This window comes from Sphaeramia orbicularis, chromosome 11 (assembly GCF_902148855.1).
Source record: "Sphaeramia orbicularis chromosome 11, fSphaOr1.1, whole genome shotgun sequence".
NCBI lineage: Eukaryota > Metazoa > Chordata > Actinopteri > Kurtiformes > Apogonidae > Sphaeramia > Sphaeramia orbicularis.
In genome coordinates this window covers 43812299-43840275 of record NC_043967.1, presented here as the reverse complement: position 1 = coordinate 43840275, position 27977 = coordinate 43812299, and the positions used below count along the sequence as shown (strand labels likewise).

Sequence of the window (27977 nt, the reverse complement as noted above, 5' to 3'; positions counted from 1 at the left end):
GGTTGGAATCATGCGTCACAGCCTCGATTGGTACACTGATTTCCCCCAGACGCTGACCATCACACACACACACAGCACACTGAGAGTGGACAGAAGGTAAAGGCTGAGAAAGAACTTCAACAAAACTAAAGAAAGATCCTGAGTCAATCTAAGGAGAGGCTGAGAAAGAAAAAGGAAAGGAAGAAGAGCAGGGGGAACCAGACAGGAGAAAGAGGTAAACAATCTAATTTTGTTAGTTTTACTTTTTTATTAAAAGAAAACTCCACTTACATACCTGAACCCTCGAATCTTCCACTTTGTTGACATTATTGATTGATGCTGATTAAACATGTTTATCATCTGCTGAATGGAAACAATGTGAAGCAGTTGTAGTATTTCAGTCAGTATTTCAGATATGAGGTGTAAAACACACACTGTTGTGGTGTGTGTCAGTGTCTATAAATACTCTGTTGAGATAAGAAAAGGAATTCAGCTTAATCCACAGTGGGATTTAAACAGAAGGGGTGAAGCATGGTGGCACTTTATGTGTTTGTTTACAGGTATGAGTGGTGGAAAGAATGACAGCAGCTAAAACCTGTTTAGTTAAGATCATAATCCATGTTTTATTGAAAGACAACAATCACTGCAATGATATTAGGAATACTGGGATAAATCCTACTGTCCAACAATTTTTACATCTTTGTTGTTTATGTATGTTTTTGGTCACTGGATTATGATACATTGGCATAGAGAAAAAATTTGCTAGTGCCCCCTAAAGACAATCATTTCCAGCATATTTTGCATGTATGATTCCATGATCTACCAATCGTAACCTTGTGTCATGACCAAAACTGAACAGGGACTGAACACAAGATTAATTTTTGTCATCTGTAGGCATTGTACTTTGAACTTTACCAGATCTGCTTTTGTTGTTTTGTTTTTTCTCCTAATATGTTTTACTGAAAGAAATTGGGAGAAAATCATAAAACAATAAACAGTTGCACAGGGAGCTGACAGGGGTGAACTGGTGTATAGACTACAAATTTTATATATATACATATATATATATATATATATATATATATATATATATATATATATATATATATATATATATATATATATATATATATGTAAAATGATGAGAATGTTGATAATAATAATAATAATAATAATAACATAAAAAGGTCTGCGGTTCAACCATACAAACCATCCCACTGAGGGGAAAAATACTACACACTTCAGGAGGAAAATAAAAGCTTTTAGGTTCAACCAAAATGTTCTTTTACTTCTTGACTTATGTGTTACATTCTGTCTAATGATTTAAAAGATATCTCCTTCTTATCAGGAATTTATAGTCGGATCCAAACCTTTTTCCAAGAAATATATACATCAGTACATTAAGCCTAGGAGCTGTAAAAGCTACACTGTTTAGGGCTAAAAAAAAAAAAAAAAAAAAGCACAAATAACACTGTTATTATGCAATCATGCCTTCTGTAATCTACTACAATTAACATCAAGCCAAAGATTTTAAAGAACGTACAAATTTACTGAAGAATTTGTCACCAAAGGAAAAAAAGTTAAAGTTCTCTCATTCCAGTTCCTTCAATGTGAATATTTTCTCATTTCTTTCTCCTGTATTCTCTGAATTCTCTTGAATAATAACACTTTTTCATTATTTTCTGTCAATTTGTAGATAAAATTATAACATATCTTTATCACTTTCTCAAGAAAATTATAAACAGTAAATAAATATTCAATAAGTCAGCAAACTACACGTCTTGACCCTGCAAACAAAATCACATTCCATTGCCCTTAAAATAGGGGACACATAAACTGAGCTGTGTGATGTTGAAATTTAAAACAACTTAAAAACTAAAAACACAAGTTCATCTCAAATTAACCATAACTCATTACCTTAAAATGACAGATGTATGACCCCAAAAATCTGAGATACCAACATCAACGTACACACATCCTGCTGAGAAAAGCCTTTCATACACTAAAGGATGGCACAGATTATGCAGTACTTTATTACTGTAACTTTAGATGTTATATTTCTTTAACCTAAAACAGCGATGTTGTGCTGGGTTTCTATTGTCACAGATAACAGGTGGTTGAAAGGCACCTGTGCACTGACCTCGATAAGCCATGTGAAACACAGAGGAGTAGAAAACAACATAACACAATGAAAAAAGACTTACGGCAAGAGAAAAATAGAATTCAGAGATTTAAGGGAGTTTTATTGCCATTCTATTGTGCAAATTTTGTTTCTGATACCCCGGTATAGGCCAGTGGAGATAACACAGAATAAAATACAGCAAATAAATGATAAATTTAAAAAAGGTAATAAATAAAAACCAGCAAGGTAAAAAGGACGATATATGCAGAACTAAACATGATCTAAACTCTGAACATAATCTAAGGAACCAGTGGGATGCAGAGTACTTTGCAGATATTAATACACCCAATAAACCTAGCATGGTTTGTGCAACATGCAAGATGAAATAGTGAAGAGAGTCAGGTAAAATACAAAAAAACAGATGAAAAATGGAACTTTCTTTGTAAATGTGGGTTCTGATGGGGGTGGACTGTATCTTTTAGGTCAAAAGCTGAAAAAGCTATAGGACCCACTGTTCAAGTCTTTCTAAATGTTAGATTTTAAGATTTATAACCATTAAAAGCTAATATTTAAATGTTCACTCAGGAGAAAGGATCGTTGACATTGTTAAAATTCAGGCTCTTAGTTACATACTGTACCCCATGTCCCTCACTATAAAAAAAAAAAAAAAACTTCCATTAGCGTCACTAAGGATAAAAATAACCATGTAAAAAAGTCCTGTGAAAATATTATATGTAAATATTGTTTTCGTCTTTCTCGGAGTTAAATCTTTTATCCAGCTTCAGTCTGTATCATCACTCAGTGAAATAGCTATCAAGTATTCATTAATTTTCAGGGCTTTTACATTGTTTTTGTGGGATTTTTATTAATTGTCAGTTAAAAAAAATAATATTACCACGCAGCACCTTTGAAGCCCCAGAATGCCCACTTTCTAAACTTGACAAAAAATATTTTTCTCCAATTTCACTGAGTGTTTTTTATTTTTTGCAACTTCAAAGCTCAATAGGTTTTAACACGTGACAACAGGTGAACAGTTGCCCGAGTGGAAAGTAAAGTAAATGACAGATAGTAAAAACTGAAACCTTACTGTGGATTGAAAGTCTGCTTTAACAGAGTGCATGATTTAATGGCTGTGGGATCGGAAAGTGCAAATCTGACTGGTTTAAATGGAGACATAAGGTCTGAGTATTGGTGCAGACTGGGATTCTGTTGTCATTGATAACAGGTGGTTCAAGGTTCAAGGTTCATGGTATTTTATTATCCCCTAGAGGCAAATTATTGTACAGCCAGCAGTACACACATTAAAAACAAATGACAGATACAATACAAAAACACAAATCACACACTTCACAACTCAGGAGCCTGATCACAGCGGGAATAAAAGAGGTTGAAAGGCACCTGTACTTTCACTGCAGTTCATCACCTTGAATAGAACCCACAGGGGTACTAATATGTCACTGGTCACTAATTTACATGATGCTGCTGTGATTTTGACTATTAGATGATCCAGTACAGAATCTAGATTTTTAATTCACTTAAGGGTCTGATCCAACGGTAACACGTGGACACATTTCATGTTCAACAGTCTCTGTCATGTAAGCAGAGTAACTTATATGCATGTATTATACACATTTGAGTAGGTATTTATAAGCACTTTAACATTATATATAACAAAATTTGGGGAGAAAAAATTTTTAGGTGAAAAATGTCAAATTACTGCTCGGTAACACGTGAACTTGAAACGGACATCAGTTTTTTAAGCTTTAGGCAAACATTCAAAACACATGGTTCTCGACAGAAATTGATATCAAGTAGGACAAAACCTTTTAGATATTATGTTCAACTATGCTGAAAATAAATTTTGGAGTAAAATATTGAAAAGTCTCTGTGTTACTGACATGAGAATGTGGTAGCATGTGGACAGGTTGCCATAGTAACATGTGGACAACTCTTTACCATTGTATGCATCACCCAAAATGTATCCAAAGATCATTAGTTTCTGAAAGTTTCACTCAAATATCTGAATTATAAGTAACTTGAAAATGAAAAAAAAAAAAACATTTTTGTGGTAACACGTGGAAAGGGCCTTTTAAGCAACTCACAAATTTTCAAACTCATAAATATCAATAATATTCACAAAATAATGGAAATCTAATACTTGAAACTTAACAATCATTTATATAATCAACAGACTGAAACTTTCACATTTTTTAGATTTCATTTTTAATGTCAAATTAGAGCTATGGTTATGGAGTAAAAAGTACAATCGATAAATTTGGATGTAACTTTTTTTCTACAAGTGGAATTTTAAAAACAATACTAGTTCCATAAAATAAAGATCTTCAGCTAAAAAATGAGCCCACTTGATAAATGATGTGTGCAAATTTACTTTTTCATGTTGATGTTCACTTTTGCTTAATTTACTTCAGTTCTATTGTGCTGCTTTTCGTGGTTGTCAGGAGAACTTCCAGCTACTTTCCCAACATTTTGCACTGAAAGAGGTTTTCAACAAGTAACAGAGTTTAGCTTTTTCTCTTCAAATCTCTCAGTCTAAACTCTTTGCTATCAAACAATTTAGTGACAGTTAATTATTCCAAGGGAACAGCAGCATGTAGCAGTAGCGCTAAACCTCCACCACACTGGATTGAGTTCCACTTCTCTGCTTCTTTATGCTTTGTTATTACATCTGCCAAGGAGGTCATGTGATCACTTTCATTTGTCCGTCTCTCTGTCTGATTGGTTAGACACAAACTGGCAGAAAGTAGAAAATATGGCATAATTCTTGGTTTAATAATATTGTGGAGCAGATTACTGGTCTTGGTGGAGGTCAAGTTCTAGTCTAGAATGGAGTAATGAAAGATAGGATGAATATATTTAATCTTTACCCTTAGTGCTATATAACACAGTTCACAGAGATACATAAAGTCCAGATGGTTGCTTCTTGAGTTGCTGGTCATAAACACACTGAAATCTAATCTGATGTGTCGAAGGGAAAATTCTCAATTATTAAAGAGCTGCAGGTCTTCCAGGTTAGCTTCTGTTCCACTAACTTTGACTTCTCAACGTATATTGCTATAGAGTTTCTTTCATCACTCCTGAAAATGTATAATTTGATATCTGTTTATGTAATGTGAGAGAAATCTGCATCAAGTCACATGTCCTTCGCCATGTCACATGTCTGTGCGTGTCACAGTTCTGCACTACGCCTCAGCAACTGTCACTCATAACTAATCATCTTTATTTTCTCATAATTATTTGATTTTAGAGACATAATCAAGGACTTCTAGAGGCCTTTGTTGTTGCATAAATAGACAAGCAAAAACAAATCACAGATATTCATAGTCTATGAAGTCACATACAGGACTCTGTGATAACTTCTGCAACTTAAAATCTTTTTATAAATTAACTTAAAAAACACAAATATTTGTGAATTTATGATGTATATTACAGGAAAAACTAGCATCCATAGTAATAACTGTTAAAATAAATCCAAAGTCACTACACTGAGAGGGTTGTTTGACTCAACCTTGAGTCCAAAAAATTTAACAAACAACTCTACATAAAGGTTCTGTGCTGTAAAAATATTACAGTCATTTGGATTAGAGGAATATGCTGAAATTTGTTGCAGGAAATAATGTTTGTTTACGGACAAATCATATAGAATCATTACGTAAATGGCAAACTTGATAAATCTCAAGACACAAGTTATAATGGCCTGATTATTATTATTTTTGAAATTTTATTCTGGGTTTTCCTAATAACTGTACTGGTTTCACTTTGCAGTAACTCGAACCCAAATACAGTAAGTCATCACCCCCACAAATACACATTACATTCTTCTGTTTTTCACCCCCCTCTTAATGCATGTCTGAACTTGGCTCTTTTTAAATAGACTGATTGGCTCGCTGGCCAACAGTGTCCACACATGGACAGACCACAGACAGGAGGAGATGGCAGCAGCTGTCACTGGTGTCATATGTAGAGGGGGAGCTCACACTTAGAGGCGGTGTAGGCTACTTGTTATGTTGCAATCACCCTTAAAACAGTTGAAACAGCTCATGTTAAACACTGACGCAGGTTATTACATCACAGCTGCAGTGGTGTGGATGACTGAAAGCAGTGCAGCCACTCAATCCAGGGATCCCAGAAGCAAAAAGTCACTAAAACATGTAGAAAGTAAGATGAATTGAGCATCACTGCTGAGTGGAGATGGGACAATAAATATACATCTGACTAAGGCAAGTAGGAGAGTAAACAAATGAATCAACTGGAAAAGGTACATCATTAAACATGTTTTATAGATATCGCCAACAAACGTGCCTGAAATGTAAACCCAGACCAGGACGGTGCTTCAGAGTCACTTGCAGAGCGATTCAGTGGCATGAACACAATCTCTGCTTTGCATAGATCAGCCTACAAAAATATCCGAGACCAAGGTTAGTACAGGGTGCAGCTGCTCTGTCATCCACCAAACTGGGAACCAGAGCTCATGTACCATCCCAAACCGCCAATGTCACCACCACTACCATCGTCATTATCATCATCATTGTCATAACTGACAAAGATACAGTAACCAACAACAGCATCTACTTTCAAAACAACAGGAGCAGGGAGGCCGTAATGATCTGTGCTCAATAAATGTGTGATGATTACAAGCCATTACAGGTTTCTTTAATTTCCTACAACTCTTTCCTGTGGTCTGCACTAATAAATAGCAATTTTACCTGTAAAATAGAGTCGCTTCATTTCAATTAGATGCTATATAAACTATGAATTATAGCCTGTGGTTATTTCAATTAGCTTTAAACCATAGTAATTGATTGTACTGAATTGTCCTGAATAATGTGGCCAAATTCTTTAGTTTTTCCACAGAAAACAATCAAGAAAGCAGTTGGAAACTATAATAAAACAAATTAGTAAAATTAAGCTTTTTATCTAATGAACTACATGACACCTTCATGACCAATCAAAACAATGATTTAAAGTGTGACATTTTTAAAGTGTAACCCAACTCCAAAAGGTCATAGTTATCTATAACAGGTCTGGTGACCCAGATACCAAAAAGACACTGGGATGAGATCTAGGTATTTTAGAAGAATAACTGGAGAAAACATTCACTTTTTTTTGTATTTTCACACCATGGACTAAATTTATGTCTAACCACACTTTTTTTTTTTTTTTTTACAAGGAAAACACCATCAGTTAGTGAGGATCCTATTCCTGAGGTTTCCATCATGAAATAAAATATGAATTTATACATGTTTCCATTCAGTACAGTCATGCAAGTATTAAGAGTTGGTTCTTCACCATCACTACACCATAACAAACTACCTAGCAGCAAGTTGAGGGGCTGACAGATGTGTGATGTTGCTTAAATTTGTGATTTTGTGAACTGAAACTGTCTTTACATTTTGCCCCATGACCTAAACTGCTGCTCTGGATCATATAACACTGTTTCAAACTTTTCCATGGTTTGTTAAAATTCATGTTTGCTTTCTCATATGGTGGCGTTTCATTGAGATTTTCCTCTGAAATGCCACTTATGCTTGTGTCTTGTAATAATTCTGCCTCTCTGTTAGTCTACTCATGCAGGCACTCATAAATATTGTAATGACGCTGCATTTATGTTTTATCTGTTTTACTGAAGTGTAAACAGCAACTGGATGGTAAAGGTATAATGACATTGTTTCCCACAGATCTGTGTTTTTTTATCTTGACTTTTTAAGTAAAAATATGGAACAAATAAATCACAGGAACACACTAGAGAGGTAAACCTCCTCCACCTTTTCTCTTTCCATAGTATTATTAAACCTCAAATTATAACTTAAGTTTTCCCTTTTTTGTCAGTTGGCGCAACCGGTTAGTTGGTTACTTACAACGGTAACAAAGGTCTAGGTTCTACTTCAGTGCCACAAGTTGCCAATTTCAATGGCTCTGATCCAAACTTTCAAGGGTTTGACCTTGACCGAGGCCCTAACCTTAGGTCACATTTAATAAAAATCAAAATGATCGGATAATAAATTATGTCCTGTTGTTCATTCTCTGTGTGTGCTGCCTCTTGGCCAGATCGTTACTGAAAATGACAATCAGTTCTCAACTAACTTTCCTGGTTAAATAAAGGTTAAATAAATAATAAATAAATAAATGATGTGGTACAAATCCATTCCACACAATAAAATCAACATAACACTATAAAAATGTTCTATTTTAAAACAGATTTAACATAAAGCAAAGTGTGTTTCCAGTTTGTTTACTTCAGACACTCCCTCCACTCTCTGTTACAGTCCATCACTACTCTGAGCTGCTGCGGTTTACAGATCAAGGCTCATAGCCAACATGAATAAGATTCCCCAGTTGCTCTGTGGGTGAAATATATAACACATAAAGTGCAACAAACCACACACCCTCAGCTGAAGGACACTCGCACCTGTCATTCACACAGTGACGGGGCAGTGGGAGCACTCAGAGGTGATCCTCAGCTGGATTTAAGATGTTGGCATTCAGTCAGTGGTGTTCTGTTGTGTGTTTTTGAAAGATAAATAGAGAAATGTGCATCTGTTAGTGGGCTTGCTTAGGCCAACAAAAAATAGAGGGAGTTGTGGAGAAAACAACAATAATAACACAATAGGATGCAGCAGACAACTGGAGAAATATAAAGATGGAAAGCGTTGTATTTGCAGTATTGCACATATTTTTGTAGTATTGATGAATTTGTACCTCCCTCTTCCTATGCTGGTGCTATATTCTTCTACTATGTACAATAAAATGAATAAATATAACTGAATTAATTCTGATTTGCATATCATGTATTAGTGTATGGGGTGCAAGTGCTAAAATAAAAACAGAGAAAATCTAAAATAGTTTTCCAAATGTTTGTAAAAATGAGTTTGATTGTATTTTGTTTACATTTCTTAGACTGTCTTATGTACAAATAAGATGGTTTAAGAAATACAAAGAAAATGAGCTACTCCAATAGAAAATACACTAATGCTGAACCATATCTGCCTTTTCTCTTTTCAGGTGCTGTGTGCTGTGTTGTAACTGAAACCACCAACAAAATTATCAACACAAATTTATGAAAATCTACCACTCTGAAGATTTTTCCAGATATTTCTGTCTAGAAGTAAACACAAATATAAAAGCTTGTGCTATTTTAAGAAGTGACGACTGACCTCAGCGTCAAGTTGCTGGATTGTTGGTAAATTAACCTCATCCTTTCTCTACTGAGGTCAAACAGGAGTCAATTTACCAAACTCTACTCAAAACAACTCAAAAAGTTACAAAAACAGATAATTTACTTCAAAAAACTTTAAGCAAAAGTTAAAGAACATGGCCCCTAAAAAGAAGGCCCCACGTCAAAAGAAGGCGACCGTTGACGCCGTGTCCCCGGTTGCCATGGAGACCGCTCCCGCACCGCTGAAAGTGGAGAGCCGTGGTGATGGAGTGGTGGTGGTGGAGAGTGGTGTCAGGAAGATCGAACAAATGGCGGCGCTCGACATCGCCCAACTGAACAGCCTCAACCTGCCGCTGCCTCCGCCCGTCATCAAGCCCGGAGAGAGAGGCCTGGGCCTGGGGAGTGAGCTGACCCGACCCCTGCACGGAAACGCCCTGCTGGAGGAGCTCAGCAAGATGCGACAGGAGAAGTGAGTTTACGTTAGAGCTAAGGCTAGCTGACTGTAAACCAATGGGTTTCACTGAAGAAAAGGAGTAGCTTTAATCCATAACTTTAATAAAAAAAAATAAATTAAAATAATGATGAAATAATAATTATGATAAAGGTGAACTCCCATGAAAGTCATTTTAAAGCAAAAAAAACAAACAAAACAAAACAGTAAAACAAAGTTGTTCCCCGAGAATAGTGAGCTAACCTTGCTATCATTAATCCTTCAAGACTGGCAAAAAATTAAAACAGGACAACCATATAAGAAAAATAATACATATTTAGATAAGATGTAGATTTATATATTAAATTTAGATTATGTCTACCTTTAAAGTAACTAGGTGTCATTTCTGACATCAAATATATTGCAGTGCTTTCATAACCAAGTTAGTCGTTTTACCCAAATATGCAAAATTCTTTTAAAATACTTTTAAATTTACAATCTGTAATGGTGAATAAATTCATGTTCTGGAATCATTTGACGTTCTTCACCAAATTACACAAAAAGTTCTTATTTTGATATTTCATTTTCTAATCACATATTGAGTAGAGCAATTATGTGCTTTATATTATGTGATTGTGAGCTATTATTTAGAAATAGCATTGCAGAGACAAATAATTTGGTAGGGGTAGAAGGAGACAGTATATTGATGGAAAATAATATATAACATGTTTAGATTGATTTTCAGCAATGCTTATTTTTTTTACTTGTTTATATATTCATTACTTTGACTTATTCAGTTCAGAAGGTCAAAGTCAGACTTTGTTTGAATTTATTTATTTATTTTCAGAGAGAAGGGTTAGGTCTAATCTGTTATGTAACTGGCTACTGGCATTTTTCTGCTCTAAACTATCATTATTTTATCAGTCTTTAAACATTTATTGGTTGACTTCTAGAGCTAATAATATATCTAATACTAATGGTCTAATAGTACATCATTTGTGCAGAGTATCATATCAAACTGTGACTGTTTTGTGATATGTGTTTTCACCTGCTCAGGTTCCTGACAGACCTGGAGTTGGCCTGTAAGACCAAGGCCTTTGATGTCCACAAGCTGGTTATCTCCTCCATCAGTCAGTACTTCAGAGAGATCCTGGCCAAAGATCCTGGCATGAAGCGCCTGGAGCTCCCCTCCCTGTCACCTCTGGGTAGGCTGACATTATCTACCCACAAATACTAGTCCAAAAAATACCATTTTTAATATGATTGCATAGATCTATCACACTTTGGTGTCACCCAATATCAGCCAGCAAGACTGACCAATAGGGTGTCAATTCACTGATGGAAGGGGCCAGTGTTTATTAAAGGTTCTTTCTTTAATTAGTATGACTGAATTTGTTCACATTCTAAGGTAGTGTGATTTTTTTTTATATAATGAAGATTTCTTGTTTCTTTATTGTGTTCAAAGGTGTTGGCAATAGCATGGAATTTCCCCATCTGTGCCTCCTGTATAACGTCTTATATTACTTTTACTCTTAAAAACAGTGAAAATGGTTCGACTATCAACCTTAAGATTTCTGGGCAATCTTAACACGATTCTGAACAAAGTCTCTGGTCTCTGCAGGACTGGCCAACGTCATCACCTTTGCCTATCTGGGCCGTGTCCACATGTCCCTTTACACCATCGGCTGCACCGTCTCTGCCGCTGCCACCCTGCAGATCCCTCAGCTCCTCAAGATGTGCATGGACTTCCTGCTGGCTGAGCTCAATGTGCAGACCTGCGTCTACGTCTGGAACATTGCAGCCGCCTATGGCCTGCTGCCTGTCTGCGAGGCCGCCCGCCGCTTCGTCCTAGACAACTTTGTACAGTTTGCGGAGACGCCACTGTTCACCCAGCTGACCCTGGAGCAAATCTCCGCTTTCCTGCAGGATGACTCACTGACCCTGCCTTCAGAGGTCACTGCCTTCCAGGTCAGAAGGAAGTGTGAGAGAACACAAAGCATCATCCAAATGAGAAAGCATGCAGCTGTAAAGAGGGTGATCCATGTCACAACTATGCAAATGATAATGCACATGAAGCTGTTTTCTATCATGACACAATATAGAGTATATCATCATATCTGTGTCTAATTGTAAAAGTAACCACAATCCCACATTTACTGTTGTATATAGATACAGACACTCTGTTGGCAGGCCATTATTTTAAATGGCTCCTTTTCATAGATAGGAAATAAAGCATTGCAGAAAACCCAGAGAGGCCACATGCTGCATGTAGTCAACATGAGGAGAAATGCCAGGTCTTCTAGGACATGACCGACTCCACTAACAATCCACCAACCCTCAGGGCATTCCTTCTGCCAAACGTGGAACTATTTCCATCCAGCCCTAAAAACAGATCCCTGACCAGCTGTCCAGAGTTGACTACAGACCTGTGAATCTAAACCGGTCACCTGCAGCTTGACCGTGAACTGAAATTGCCAAGTATAACTCACTGTATGCCAGAGGTGCTTGTTTATATATAAATACAAACTCAATTTCAGAAGCACTGGAAATAGAATCACAGCTGAAGCTTCATTTATGAACTAGACCAAATGTGAACTGAAATGAAACAAATGTGAAATGTAGGTGAAGAAAGCAATACAGGAACCATCTGAAGTAAAAAAAAATCAAAACAAAAAAAAACATTGTTATTTAGGGAAATACTTTAAACAGATCAAGGGAATTACAACACATCACATGCTGATAATATCTTTGACGAAGGAAACATAACAATCTTACAAGTTCTGACGAAAGAAAATGCATAGTTAAGGTAAAGAGCGAAATGTTAAAATAGAAAAAGAAAGCAATAATTAAAAAAGGACATATAAATAAAGGGACTGCAAACAAATGTTTAAAAAAAACACTAAAACAATTAAATCAAACATTAGCATAAAATATTCCTAATCCGATCTGATCTCTCTCCAGCTGGCCATGAAGTGGCTTGACTTTGACGCAGCTCGCCATCCTCACGCTGCAGAGCTCCTTTCCCATGTCCGTTTTGAGACCATCCCGGCTAGTGAGCTGGTGAGCCAGATCCAGCCAGTGCCTCGCATGATGCTGGACCCTCAGTGTCACCGCCTGCTGGTTGACGCCATGAACTACCACCTGCTGCCCTACCAGCAGAACACCCTGCAGTCCCGGCGTACACAGGTCCGCGCCGGGCAGCTGACCCTCCTCACCATCGGCGGACGCCCCTCCCTCACTGAACGTGCTCTCAGCCGTGAGGTCAGTGCTATATGTGTTATCTTATCTACTCGCTCAGATAAAACAAGTTTTATACCACTTTGACCTTTGACCTCGGCGCCCAGGTGCTGTGGAGAGACCCTCGTGATGGAGGAGCCACCTGGCGTCACCTCACCCAGCTGCCAGCCAAGAGTTTTAACCAGTGTGTGGCTGTAATGGACGGCTTCCTGTACGTGGCAGGAGGAGAGGACCAGAATGATGCCCGGAACCAGGCCAAGCACGCAGTGAGCACCCTGAGCAGGTAATGGGATGAAAACTACCAGGAGAAGAATGGAAAACCTGGAAACACACAGCGCATTAGAGGGATTTCTGTTTTACGATTGTCTTTTCAAATGACCAAGACAGAAACATTTCAATATAATGTTTGTTATTGATTGTTCATGTTGCCAGTCCACATTATGATCAAAACACATCCACACCAGTCAGTACCACCCAGCATACACCTACTTGTTCTATTTATAAAGCTGTATTCCACACACTACTGAGATATAACCCCTTCCCCAAAGAAAACTATAAATTATTTGCAGAAAATGACAACTACATCTTTGTATTCTTGAATAATGAATAATTATGATAACTATTGTCACCATAATTATGTTTTGACAACAGTAGCTTAATGCATCCTTGCATAATCTCAGTCTTTCACATTAGTGTTGTTTGCCTTATGCCAGTGCTGGAGTCACGCTGCCTGGCTGGGCTTGATAAGATAAAGTAAGTTAAGTAAAAATCAGTCCTCTGGGGCATTTCTAGTGGTCCCCACTGTTATACAACCTCAAATCAAATCAGTTCGATCCAAACTTATGGAAAAGTATAAATCTGTTTTGTTTTTGGTTTTTTTTTGGGAAAGATTCTATGATAAGATATGCACACGTTGTCAAAGTTGTTGTATTATTGCATCTAAACTCTCCCTACGATCAAGGTGAGACTGAGCCAGAGCATTGCAAGCTACAAACCAACACCACTAGGTGAGTTACTCTCCTCTTCAGCTCCATCATGACTCTCCCTCTGTGTCTCCTACAGATACGACCCTCGCTTCAACACCTGGCTCCACTTGGCCAGCATGCGTCAACGCCGCACGCACTTCTCTCTGGCTGCCAGTGGTGGGCGCCTCTTTGCCATCGGAGGTCGTAACGTCGAGGGTCTCCTGGCCACCACCGAGAGCTACCTGCCGTCCTCCAACACCTGGCAGATGCGTGCGCCCATGGAGGTGCCCCGCTGCTGCCACTCCAGCGCCACCCTGCCCTCTGGAGACATCCTGGTGACCGGTGGATACATCAACTGCGCCTACTCCCGCTCTGTGGCCTGTTACAGCATGGAGTCTGACACCTGGACGGAGAAGGCCTCCATGGAGATGCCCCGCGGCTGGCACTGCTCTGCCACCCTCGGAGGGAAGGTGTACGTGGTTGGAGGCAGCCAGCTGGGGCCTGGTGGCGAGAGGGTGGATGTGCTTTCCGTTGAGGTCTTCTCACCAGAGAGTGGTACCTGGACCCGGGCCGCTCCTCTCCCGCTTGGTGTGAGCACTGCCGGCCTGTCCCCATTGGCTGAGAAGCTGTACCTGCTGGGAGGCTGGAACGAGGCGGAGAAGCGCTACAAGGCGGCCGTTCAGAAGTACGACCCAGCCACAGACAGCTGGTCAATGGCCGAGGATCTGCCTGAGCCCACGGTGGGAGTGTCCTGTTGCACCCTGACCCTGCCACCTCGCCATGCACCACGCCGGCAGCAGCATCGCAACACCCCGGCCCACGAAGACCAGCAGCAGCAGGCCGTGAAGAACCGAAGCAGAGAGAACAGCGTGGCTCCATCACAGACCATCACAGCGTAGAGACAGAATGAAAAGATGAGACTCGACGAGAGGAGCGATGATGTGACCTCTGCAGAACATCTGGACCACGGCCACTGCTTTTTCTGCTTCTATTGACGTTACAAAAAATGACAAAAAAAAAACAGAAGAATTGACCGTATACATAAAAAATGATGAAGTTATTTCCAAAACATCTTCCTCCTCCTTCAGAATGTAGAAATGCAAACTAAATGTGCAAATATTTGAGGTTTTTTTTATCATACATTTAAAGGTTTTTCTTCCAGTTTACCCCTTTAGTCTCAGAGAAAATAAGACTTTTCCTCATAAAATTGTGACTTCAATCACAAAGAGCATCAGACTTTTTACATAGATTTCATGACTTTGATTTCTGAGAAAATTAAAGTTAGAGTATTTATTACCCCCTCCGTCGGTTTCATCAAAAAATTCTTTCACTGATCTTAATACATGTCATTAAAATTACTAATGACACTGGCATTAAATTATGTGAGTCGAAGACGCTGATGTATATTGTATGTACAAATTGATCATGCAGAGATGTGTGCAGCCAGGCTGTGGGAGAAAGAAAAGAGAGCATTCATGGTCCAAAGTTTTCTCAGAGGGTTGAAAGAGTGATGGAAAACAGAAGGGAACGAGGTGGAGAAGGGAAGAAGTGGAGAAGTGGAGGAGGTGGAGAGATGGTGGAGGATGCAAAGATGGGAACAGGTTTGGGTTTGGACAAACATCAGGACAACTGTGAATCCTCTGGCAGTTTCTGTACAAAGATGTATCTAAGCAGAGTGTGACTGTGAAAATATGTGTGAGTGGGTGAGTGAACGACAGGAGTGTGTGCGTGTGGACGCCACAGGAAATGAGCCATTTACCTTTTCCAACAAATACAGAAAATAAGATTTCTCATCAGCAAACTTGAAATATTTCTTATCACCATCAAAGCAGGCCAACAATAAACCACTGGTTTATTGTTTTATTTATTTTATGAAGATCTGTGAGGCGTAGTGTTAGTGTATTTTCACACAAAATGACAAAAAAATGTAGATGTAGAAGTTAAAATTTTATAAGTGTAATGTAGAGGAGGGATTAGAGGACGGCAGTGTGAAATCAGCAACACTGGTGAGATTTATAATCGAAATAATAATAAAAAAAATAGCACAAGCTCAAAACTGAATGATTTACCTTCCCAAGAAGTGTACATTTTATGAAGAGCGAAAAAAAATTTGAAAAAAAAGAGAAAATTGACAAAAATTACATCATCAGAGGAAAATAACTATTGAAAACAGATGTAATTGCTCACCTTGGTTTGTATTTTAAACATTTGCCTTCCTCAAAAGACAAATTTCTACGGAAACTTGACAAACAAAAGAACCTGTGAGACTCCAGCAGGTGTGAGGACGAACTGAAGCACAGTGAGAGTTCAACCATTGATCATGTGACTCAACGAGGCTGATCTGGCTCTTCTAATTGACTGCTTCCCTCTGTATTTGTCTCCTCTGGTGAAAACTGTGCAGGTGGTTTGGTGGAGTTTCACTGAATAAAGCCAATCTGATCAAAACTTAGTACAAATGTGTGCGTTTTATTTTATTTCATTTTGTGCTCAAAACTTTCACATTAAAGCCAACATGAAGAAGTGTGAGGGAAGGTCAGTTTAACTCGATTAGAACGAAATTACTTTGAGAAAATGGGATTTGATGGTACATTCAAGTATTATTCTGGTATTCATATTCTTTATTTAAGTGAAAGTACTTATACCAAACTGGGAATATTCCACTACAAGTAAAAGTTCAACAACAAATAATCAAATATTCTTAGTATACTATTTTAGTTTTGGTGATTTCAACTTGTAGATTTAATATTTATATCTAACATGTTTTTTTTAATGCAGAATAGATATGTAGTGAATGAGAATTGATGAAATTGTTCAGTTTTTTAACACAGGTCCATATCAGCAAAGATTTAGAAAATGATCCAATGATGAATGTAAACAGAATATCCACCAATAAATGAATGTAGGGTCATAAGTTTAACACAGTCAGTGACCAGAAATGTATTAAAATATCGTTTCATGAAAAATAAACCCACCAGTTGTGTCAGTAACTTTCAGTTTAATAAGAAGTAGCAGAACAATTTACTTTATGCATGTGTTTACTGATACAATACTGTCTTCTGTTAGTTTTTTGAGCATCAGTGACACACTTATGTAAACTTTGCATCTCGGTTTATTTTGTTAATGTCTGATGCAACAGGTAGATGTTTGTGCCTTACTTCTGATATAATGGCAGTCTCAACTTTGAATACATATCTACACACTTTGTTTTTCATTTCTGAGTGTCTTTATCTGTTTGTTTCATTTACTTGTGTTAGTGTTAATCAGCATCATGTGCAGCACAAAACAACCAATATTTAATTTCATGGATTATTACTGTAAACTACATGTTAACAGTTCATTATTTTTATAGTGTTTGCCTACAGAAATAGTCTGGGAAGGCATCAATGAAGGAAACAAATATAGTCAAAGAAAGAGCATTTTCTATAGCAGGAGAGTTCAATTCATTTTAGATCAGGGGCTACATACAGCCCATTATGATCTTAAGTAACACGCCATGGGTCAACAGGGACATTAAAATCCTTCTTAATAGGAAGAAGAGGGTGTTCATGAGGAACTCAAAGATCATAGGGATGTTGGGGCGGTTCAAAAGGAGCTGAGGAGGACCTTGAGATAGGCCAAAAACAGCTACAAGGAGAAGATAGAGTCCAAGATGGGTCAGAACAACACAAAAGAGGTGTGGAATGAGATGAAGAGGATAATGAACTGTGGTAAAACCACACCTGGAGTCAAAGGTGACCCAGATTTTGCTACAGAGCTGAACCTATGGTGGGAGCACTGTCTGTGGATCCATCACTGCACCCATTCACACCTCTGCTGTAAACTGTAATCCCCTCACCAGCAACGACCCCCCACCCCCACCCCCACCCCGCAGCCCATCAGCATCTTCAGTGGACAGCCCCCCCCACACACACACACACTGTAAAAAAAATCTGTAATTTAACAGAATTTTCACTGTTTATTTTACAGATTTTTCCTGTATTTTTAAGATACAGGAAAATATCAATGAAATTCCAAAAACAGACTGTGATTTTACATGTCAAATGTAAAATAACATGAAAAAACTGTAACTGTGAATAACCATAAAATTTCCATTTTTTTTAAAGAAATGTTTTCTTTTTTCACATAAATGTGCCAATGTATCAGAATTTCACAAATATTTCTTTTCTATCTATGTGATTAAACTGTTAATTTAAAGTTTAATACCGTAAAATAAATAAATAAATAAATAAATAAAACAAGATAAAATTACTGACAATTAACCATAAAAGAAGTATTTGTTCTATAAGTTTAACAAGACTTGTTTGTTAATTGACAAATATCTTGTGTAATTATGGGAGGTTTCACAACAAAAATGTTGAATAAATGTATTTTTGTGAATGTATAACATGTATAAGCACTGATAAACTGTCCAAATACAATTTTGAGCCTCAACTTATTTTCACATGTGCATTACAAATTACAGATCACAGTGGATCTACAAAGGCACAAAATATTTGGTAACAGGCAGAATATTGAAATGAAAATGATCAGATGTCTATCCAACACCATGATCATATACAACTGAATAAGGTAAATCTACATACCAGCTCTTTAACCCTTTCATGCATAGTGGTCACTCCAGTGGACAGTTATTCTCCAGCTGTTCTCTTGTATATTCATGGGTTTTGTTGTTTTAGTTCCATATCAGCCAACACAGTGGACACTTACGCACCATCTCAAACACTGACATTCAGACCATTACTGTAACTGTGCTGTTCTTGATAAACCTGATCTGCACTAACATGTTTTAGTGTAAATCAGTTGTTATTTGTTAGACAAGAAGTTTTTTTTTGCACATTATCTCGATGAAGTGAGGAATTAATAGCATTAGAATATGTTAAAATGTGAGAAGACATCAGATTAGCAGCATTAAACATGTTTTTATTTCATTGTTTTCATATCCCTCTCTGATATTGGGTTTTAAACACGTTTCTTTACTTCAGAAATTAAATGCATGGATATTTTTGTAACTCCACAGAAAAAAAAAACTCAATTGCATTGTTTTTTTCATGCCTAAGGAGGAATAAAAACACTGAAGAAAAAAATCTTGACTAAGGTTCTCACAATTCATGCATGAAAGGGTTAAGCATCATTTTGCAAAATCCTCCAGACAGGAAACACCATACTTAAAGACAGTTTTTACCAGTTCAGTCCAAACTTTTTGGTTAAGATAATAAGTATAAGTCCTGTGATCAAGGACTGTTAAATATCTGTACTGCTTGTGCCTGTACTGCCTTTCTTTTCACTGTCAGAAACACATTTCAAAATGTTGATTTATGCAATGAATTTCTTTTTTTTTTTCTAACCCTTAAAAAAACGTGTATTTTCCATTTCTTGCCTGGTTGTTGAACAGCTGGTTTAGTTTCTATGTGATTGTGTTGAGTATGGTATGTCTTTGAAATGTTGAGTGGTTTTGTTTGTCATCCATTCTGTCCATTCAGGTCAATTACAGGTAAATGTGGGTCATTAGGGATGGGGATTAAACCTGCCTCTTTGAATGGTTTTTGGATTGGGCTCATTATCTGACCCCACCACTGACTCAGTATAAGAGCCTCACCTTCAATCTGTTTTCACTTGAAGGGTGAGGAACATACACTGGAGCTGTTCTTCTTTTCACTGCTGAACCTTTGGTAAGTTTCATTTAACGTGTTTCTCTTCATCTTACTGATATTTTGTTGGATTATTTTGTAAACTCTGTTGTTCAGCTCTGAGTGAAAGTAATTTAACAATAGAGCCTCAAAGTTGTGAAGTGTCAAAGTGTCTATATTTGGTCATCAGTTCAGTTTTTTATTTGTTGAAAGTGCACAGTACCTACAAATTAATTATCAGATGGAAAATGATCCTTTCTGCTTTTCATGTTTGGAATTTAACCACAAATTTGGAACCACAAATAACTTTTATATGTTCTTTGGCAATACTCTTTCTTTCTTGGCTTTGAACATAAATAACATTGTCTGCAGTTCTATTATCTCAAGTTTTAATAAGATAAGATAAGATAAGATAAGATAAGATAAGATATTACACCTACAAGGGGAAATTCCAGAATAACTAATAAATAATGTTTTGGTAAATTCTCAAAAATAAACTTTTTTGAATGATTTTTCTGTCATAACAACAATATTACATTGCTTACATACATGACTTACCTGTCAAATAAGAAAATAAAAACAACTAAAATTATCACTGATTCCAAAATTGTCCTCCTCTGACCATTTTTATTGGATCTTGGAAAGCTTCATATTATTTTACGCATGTCTTATTTCTTTCTGCAGTTGATTTAATGTCAGGCTAAAGTTTTAATGTGAGGTTTTCATGGATTTGTTTTAACTGTTTTGTGCATATGATGCTGATTAACATTAACCTCCTGAGACCCAGGAAATGTCAGCAAAGTACAAGCTTTTTTGTTTTTTATGAAATAAGTGCCTCTATTGGAAACATCATGATGCAACAGTTTTTTCAGATGCAGTTTTTAAATGTTTTATGGAACGTCCTATGTGGTGGACAGTTTTATTTACTTTTTTTTTGTTGTATAAAGTTGTGAAACTCTTGTGCACAAATGTGGACAGTGGGTCTCAGGAGGTTAACTACAATCACCTCTTTTATTTTTAATATTAACTTTGTTGTTAAATTGTTTTCCAACAGACCAAAGGAGCCAAAACCATGAACAACTCAAGGTAAAGAACAAATTTAGATTTCATCATGAATTACACTGGGTTACAAAAAAATGTTTTTTGCAAGTTGTCTAGGTTTTTAAAACTGAATTAGGACCACTTTCCAAAAATGACATCTGTTTTTCTCAGTCAGGTCAGGGTTTTTTGCTAATTTGATTTTGAAAAATTTGATCTTCTCACAAAATTGATTACATTTTTGTGACTTTATCAGTTGATTTTTTTATATAGTTCTCACCCAAAATAGGTTTTAAGAGAAAAAAAATCATTTTCTAACAGGATTCCTGTTAGGTACAATGGTGTATTCACCGCAGATGTAGCAGAATACGTCAGGCTTAGTTTTGCAAGATCTTCTAGTCGAAGCCATTTCATTCACCTGTAATATTAAAAAAAAACATTAATCATAAATTGGCAAAATTAAAATCTTCAGAACTCGTTTATTGCAAGAAATATAAAAGAATTTTGTATCATATGATGTGAAAATGCCCATAAATGTAAGCAAAAATGTTAAAAAGCCAATATGTAGCATAGTTCAGAAAGTTGACCTGATTGAGCAAAATTAATGTGATTTTTGGATTCAGCACACCAAAATTATCCTAAATCAGCTCAAAAAACTTAAACAATAAATTTGTTGTTGACCAGTGTTATTATTGTGTGTGTGCTGGCTGCAAACTGTACATAAACAGTTTGTTGTCTTTACAGAGATCATCTGCAGAAACACTCTGAGTGGACACCACTGAAGGAAACAAACACAGTTACGGTAAGAGCATGTTCTATTGTGATTCAACAAACTAATTATCTGTGGATGTTCTGACATTTAAATTGAATGTCTCTTCTGCAGAGCTGTAGCATAACGCCCAGTCTCTGACAAAACAGTCTAAACACAGTCGTTCATTTCAGTGTAAAGGTGCTTAATGTTCTCATTTGCATCACAGAAGCAGGCGCTCGGTGGGTCTCCAGGCGTCACCAGGACTGTTTGGAGGTTTAAGGCCGAACCCGTTTCTATGACGTCTCTACTCAGACCATCTCTGCTTCATCCTGGGTGAGTATCACATATTTATTTATCCATTGTTTTCTCACATGGGTGTGTCCCGCCCTAGATTCTAATGTTTGTGTCTTCCAGATCTGGGTCCTGGATGGAGGTAAACAGCCACAGAAACAGCAGCAGATTCCTTCAGATGCATCCCAGGATTGAGCCGCGGATGAGGTCAATCCTCCTGGACTGGATGATGGAGGTCAGTCTGCATCTGCATGGTCTTTTACTCTTATTCAGGTTTAACCCATAAAGACCCAAACATCCACCAGCGACCAAAACCATCTACTGATCTAAACTGTTTAATACCTGTTGATTAATTCTATCAATCCATGTAAATAATTAGTGTAAAATGCAGTTTGTCATCTTTTCATGGTCATCAGATATGACCCACTTGGACGTTCAGAGGCATTCAGAGCCATCTTCTACAACATGGATTCACAAATAAAATCCATGAAGTTTGATGAATGACTGTGGATGGAGACAGTTAATGATATTTTTTACTGAAAAAGTCACTTTTTCTTCAGTTTTCTCTGTTTTTGATATAATAACCCTTAACTTTAATCTGAGCTTTTATGAACATCTACATGATCAGGACGTTACATATAGGAAAATACATGATTTTCACTGGAAAAAGGCAAAATACAGAGGATAATATTATAATAAATGATGATAAATCACTTAAGAAAGGTTAAATATAGAGAAAAATTCATTTGGAAACTGCAATAAAAGTAGCACTGGGTCTTTATGGGTTAAAGTGTTTTGATGAATTGAATCAGTTTGAATTTCCCTCAGGATTAATAAAGTATCTATCTATCTATCTATCTATCTATCTATCTATCTATCTATCTATCTATCTATCTATCTATCTATCTATCTATCTATCTATCTATCTATCTATCTATCTATCTATCTATCTATCTATCTATCTATCTATCTATCTATCTATCTATCTATCTATCTAGTGTTCTAGCATTCTATCTAGCGTTCTATCTGTCAATATGAGCATGTTGTAACATCTACAGTTTCTTCTTCAGGTCAGTGAGGCCTTCACTCTTCAACGACACACATTCTACTTGGCTCAGGATTACTTTGACCGGTTCATGCAGAGACAGTACAACGTCCAGAAAGAGTCGTTGCAGGTCATTGGGGCGACCTGCCTGTTTCTGGCCTCAAAGATGGAGGTAAGACCAAATCATCAGCCCTGGTTTCAGATAGAACCAAACTAAAACCCTGGAAAAACTGGAAAATCCAAAGTCAACCTGTTTACTGTTGACTTCAATATTTCATGTAGCCAAGAGTTTAGTGACAGGCATCCACATGAACTGCTTGTTTCAGAGTTTAGGGTTTAACTGGTCGATTTTTTCTGTTGTAGGAGTCTCGTGCTGTCAAGCTTAAGCAGGTGGTTGATGTCGGTGACGGGGCCTACACCGAGCAGGACGTTCGACGAGTGGAGCTGCTCATCTTGAAGGTAAAACTGGAACATGTGCTCATATTATTTAACTTTCAGGGTTCATACGGGTGCTTGAACATGCTTAAGTGTTGTGTTTTCAAGGTCTGAAAAGTGCTTCAATTTTAATTTAAGTGCTTGAAAGTTCTTGCAATTATAACTCTGTGATGTGATTTATTCATTTATTTATTTATTTATTTTTGACATTTAATATTTATTAGTCATTTTACCTTTTATTACACAAAACAAAGACAAAACTAAAACAAAACATTCAGCAATAAGTAACTGCTACTGTTCAAAAGCAAAATTAACAACTGGCACATATTCATTTATTTTAACTCTGCCAGGTTAGATGGAAAGCCAAAGTTACTCACAGAGAGGTGATACATTTTGAAAAATAAAACTTTATGTCAAAAAGGAAAATTAGCGGGTGCTTTCAGGTCCACCCCAGGTAATTTTTTTATCTTCTCTTGGTGCAAATGTCTCTGAAGAATGGCAAGCAGCTTCCTTTTTTGGGATACAACTTTTTGTTCTCATTTCATTTCTAAACTTTTTGCTATTATGGCACATAATTTTAGACGTTTATAGGATAATACAATGTACATTATTATGATAAAAAGTGAAAAAAAAAAAGTCATGAGTATATGTATTCCTATAGATATGTATTTTACCCCAGCAATAAGGTCTAAAATCTGGAAATGACCCTTAAAAGTGCTTGAATTTGACCTTAAAATGTGTGTGAACCCTGATTAATATTCATAATACTACTTCTTGGTGGTTCTTCTAGTTTTTTTTGTTTTGTTTTGTTTTTTAGCACATAACAGTTTAATACAATGTTGATTTAACCCTTTCATGCATGAATTATGAGAACCTTAGTCAATATATTTTTTTTCTTGAGTGATTTTATTCCTCTTTAGGCATGAAAAAAACAATGAAATTTTTAAAAAAAATTTATGAGCCTATTTTTCATGGAGTTAAAAAATGTCCATTCAGCTAGACTTTTTTTTTTTTTTAACTCCATGGAAATGTAAATAACTAGTGCAAAATACAGTTTGTTATCTTTTCACGGTCATCAAATATGACCCATTTGGATGTTCAGAGGCTCCGTAGTTACCATGGAAACACTGTTATCTTCTGCAACATTGATTCACCAGTAAAATCCATGAAGTTGAAGCAATGACAGTGGATGGACATACTTAATTGATAGATTTGCTGAAAAAGGTCACTTTTTTTTCTGTTTTCCCTGTTTCTGATTTAATAACCTTTGAATTTACTCTGAGTTTTAATGAACATCTACATGATCAACAGATTAAATATAATAAAATACCTACTTTATGCTGAAAAAACGCTAAATACAGATGATAATATAATAATAAATGGTGATAAATACTTAAGAAAGGTTAAATAGAGAGAAAAAATCATTTGGGAAGTACCATCAGAGAAGTGTTGGGTCTTTATGGGTTAAATATTAATAACATTTGATTATTTCCTTGCTTTTATTTTCACTCATGCATATAATATGCAGGTACTGTTACAGAAGTTCAGGTTAAATTACATTGTAGAATAGCTGTCCACTGTAGTGACCACTATGCATGAAAGGGTTAAAATATAAAAGAAAAGAAATTCTTGGTGGTTCTTCTAGGTTGTTTTTTTTTTTTTTTTAGCACTTAACAGTTTAATACAATGTTGATTTAAAATATAAAAGAAAAGAAATTCTTGGTGGTTCTTCAAGGTTCAACTGGACTTGTTTAGCTCTTTTGAAAACGTTTTGTCTCTCATTTCCTTAGAGAGCTAAACAAGTCCAGTTGAACGATGACCCGGGTAAACGAGAACTTACACAGAAATCATCATAATATTTTAATCATTGTCCTGTTTTACAGACACTGGGTTGGCGTCTCAGCTCTGACACAGCTCTGTTCTGGTTGGAGCTTTACCTCCAACTGGTGCTGATGGAGGTCGCCTATGATCCACTGGAGCAGCTGTTTCCATACTATTTGTTCTTCAAGATGACACGGGTGAGTGTAGACATGACATTTGACTTGATGCGACTCTGAATCCTGTTGTGTCTCCTGTGATTCATGTCTGATGTGTCTTTTGAAGGTTCTGGATTTGTGCATGCTCCACGTCAACTCCATGGACTTCGAGTATAATGTGTTGGCAGCTGCCATCCTGAGTAGATTCTTTCATCAGGAAGTTGTGGAGCAGGTTTCAGGTGAGAGATTAGATCAGGGGTGTCAAACTCATATTTGGCCCAGGTTGATCTCACGTGGGCCAGACCAGTAAAATAATGACTTAATAACCTATAATGACAAATTCAAGTTTTCTTTTTGTTTTCGTATAAAAAACCCCATTTAAATTATAAAAATATTTACATTTTACAAAAAAGATGTGAATGACTTGAAAAAACAGAAATTTCATTTGAAAAATTAGTGCAATTTTAACAATATTATGCCTCGACTTATTATTACCTCCGCCAAGGAGGTTATGTTTTTGCCAGGGTTTGTTTGTCTGTCTGTCTGTCTGTCTGTTTGTCTGTCCGTTAGTGTGCAACATAACTCAAAAAGTTATGGACAGATTTGGATGAAATTTTCAGGGTTTGTTGGAAATGGGATAAGGAAGAAATGATTAAATTTTGGTGGTGATCGGGGGTGGGGGGGCCCACGGGGGGGGGGGGGGGGGGGGGGGCGCAGACCAGAAAATTTCATCCAAATCTGTCCATAACTTTTTGAGTTATGTTGCACACTAACGGACAGACAAACAGACATACAGACAAACAAACAAACAAACCCTGGCAAAAACATAACCTCCTTGGCGTGGGGGGGGCCACTGATCAGCCTTGGCGGAGGTCTGCGCTCTCCGAGTGCTTCTAGTTTATACATGTACATTACACAGAGTGTTACATAAACATTTGGTAACAGGCAGAATATTGTTCAAATTTTGGAGTTTGGAACTAAAATTTGAACAGTTTCTACAATATTACATCTGTTATTATTAACACAACAACAGATCACAGTGGATCCACAAATGCACAAAACATTTAGTAACAGGCAGAATATTGTTCAAATTGCACATTTCAGGTTGTTCATCTTTCTTTTTATTTATGTATTTATTTGCATTTTATTGTGAAAGAATAGTTTTGTAAATGTAAATATTTTCACACTGTAATGTTATTTTTTTCCACATAATTTTTCACAAAGAAAATTTGTCGTTGTCATTATTTATGGGTTATTGTGTTGTTATTTTTACTGGAGATCACATTGGTCTGTATGTGGAACCTGAACCAAAATGATTTGGACAACCTGGACTGTTCAGGTTCATTTTTGCACTTTCATCCCGCGGGCCGGAATGGAACCTTTGGTGGGCCAGATTTGGCCCCCGGGCCACATGTTTGAGACCTGTGGATTAGATTAATTGATTTCATTCGTTTGTTGTGTAATGAGCAGACCTATGGTGTAAATGCTTTTTCAGTGCATGTCAACCCATGAGCTGTATCTTCAGTGTAGTTGTGTGTCTGTTCAGGTCTTTCAGGAGGAGACATCGAGGCCTGTATCAGCTGGGTGATTCCATTTGTAAGTGCTGCGTGCTTGTTTGGGGAAGAAACAGTCCCCAAATTTGTCAAGATTCACCCAGAAGAAGGACACAACATCCAAACACACACAGATTATTTGACAATGCTGGTAAGTATTCTCTCATAATATATATTTATATACACTACAAACAAAAAGTTATGGATATTTTTAAGTTTTGGGCTATTTTTTTCAGTTGGGATTCTTGCACAGCACTTTTTCTTTTTCATGTGTGAACTGAATTGAAACATTTTTTTAACCCTTTCATGCATCGTGGTTGCTACAGTGGACAGCTATTCAAAGTTGTTCTCTTGTATATTATGTATATATGGATTTTGTTGTTTTACTTGCATATCAACCAGCACAGTGGACACTTATCCAGCATCCCATACAATGCAATTCATACCATTACTGTTCTTGATCAACCTTATCTGCAGTTACATATCTGAGTGTAAATCAATTGCTAATGGTTATTAGACTGTAATTAACAGGGTTTTTTTAAACAACTTTTTTTTTGCATACATGAGTAATAACTAGAGACCCAGGAAAGGAAAAGTTTTTGCTTTTTTTTACATTTAATAATTGTCTTGACTGGAAACAGCATGATACAACAGTTTTTTCAGATAGATGTATTATTTTTTTTTAAATTGTGGAATGTCCTTTGCAGTGGAAAGCATTTTTTAAATTTTTTTTTTAAATAAAGCTGTAAAACTCTTGTCCCCTACAGAGGACAAAAATGCATTGCTGGGTCTCAGGAGGTTATAGAATGTTAAAATGTGAGAATAGATTAACACCATTAAAAAAAAGTATTTCATAGTTTTCACATAGTATGTTAGTAAATGCATGGTGTCCAGCTGACTGGACATTTTTGTAACCCCATGAAATATAGGTTCATTAAAAAAAAATTAAATCACATTGCTTTTTTCATGCCTAAAGAGGAATAAAGACACTCTGGAAAAAAATCTTGATTAAGGTTCTCATAATTCATGCATGAAAGGGTTAATGACTAGACAAAGTTTTATTTACAAATGGCAAAAATAACAAAAAAAAAAAAATATATATATATTCTTAACTTTTTGCTTGTAGTGTACTTGTAAAACTAAATGAACCTGAAAAACTGACTTAATGTATCCCATGTATCCTGATCTTTGTTTTTATGATTTTTAGAGTCATGCTCAACAGTGGAGATGAAGAGCCGCTCTTCTTTCAACACAGAAACACTCAAACAAACAGAGCAACCGGACGACTCACAACAACAGGCTTTAATTCCCACAGAGACTGTTTGACCTGAGGCAACGGCAGCCGCTGGGGAGG

General features: G+C 36.7%; 2 protein-coding genes across 2 annotated transcripts; both read left to right on the top strand.

Moving 5' to 3' along the window:
- Positions 1 to 36: 36 nt before the first annotated feature.
- Positions 37 to 16356, top strand: klhl43 (kelch-like family member 43). Its single transcript, XM_030148236.1, has 7 exons — positions 37 to 214; positions 9122 to 9744; positions 10762 to 10910; positions 11327 to 11673; positions 12667 to 12966; positions 13050 to 13225; positions 14005 to 16356. The coding sequence occupies exons 2-7, from the start codon at positions 9431 to 9433 to the stop codon at positions 14804 to 14806; spliced, it is 2088 nt and encodes a 695-aa protein (XP_030004096.1). The 5' UTR covers positions 37 to 214; positions 9122 to 9430; the 3' UTR covers positions 14807 to 16356.
- Positions 15418 to 27949, top strand: LOC115428169 (G1/S-specific cyclin-E1-like). Its single transcript, XM_030147015.1, has 10 exons — positions 15418 to 15582; positions 20589 to 20620; positions 21317 to 21374; positions 21550 to 21656; positions 21738 to 21849; positions 22685 to 22831; positions 23023 to 23118; positions 24978 to 25112; positions 25198 to 25309; positions 27831 to 27949. The coding sequence occupies exons 1-10, from the start codon at positions 15418 to 15420 to the stop codon at positions 27947 to 27949; spliced, it is 1083 nt and encodes a 360-aa protein (XP_030002875.1).
- Positions 27950 to 27977: the final 28 nt, after the last annotated feature.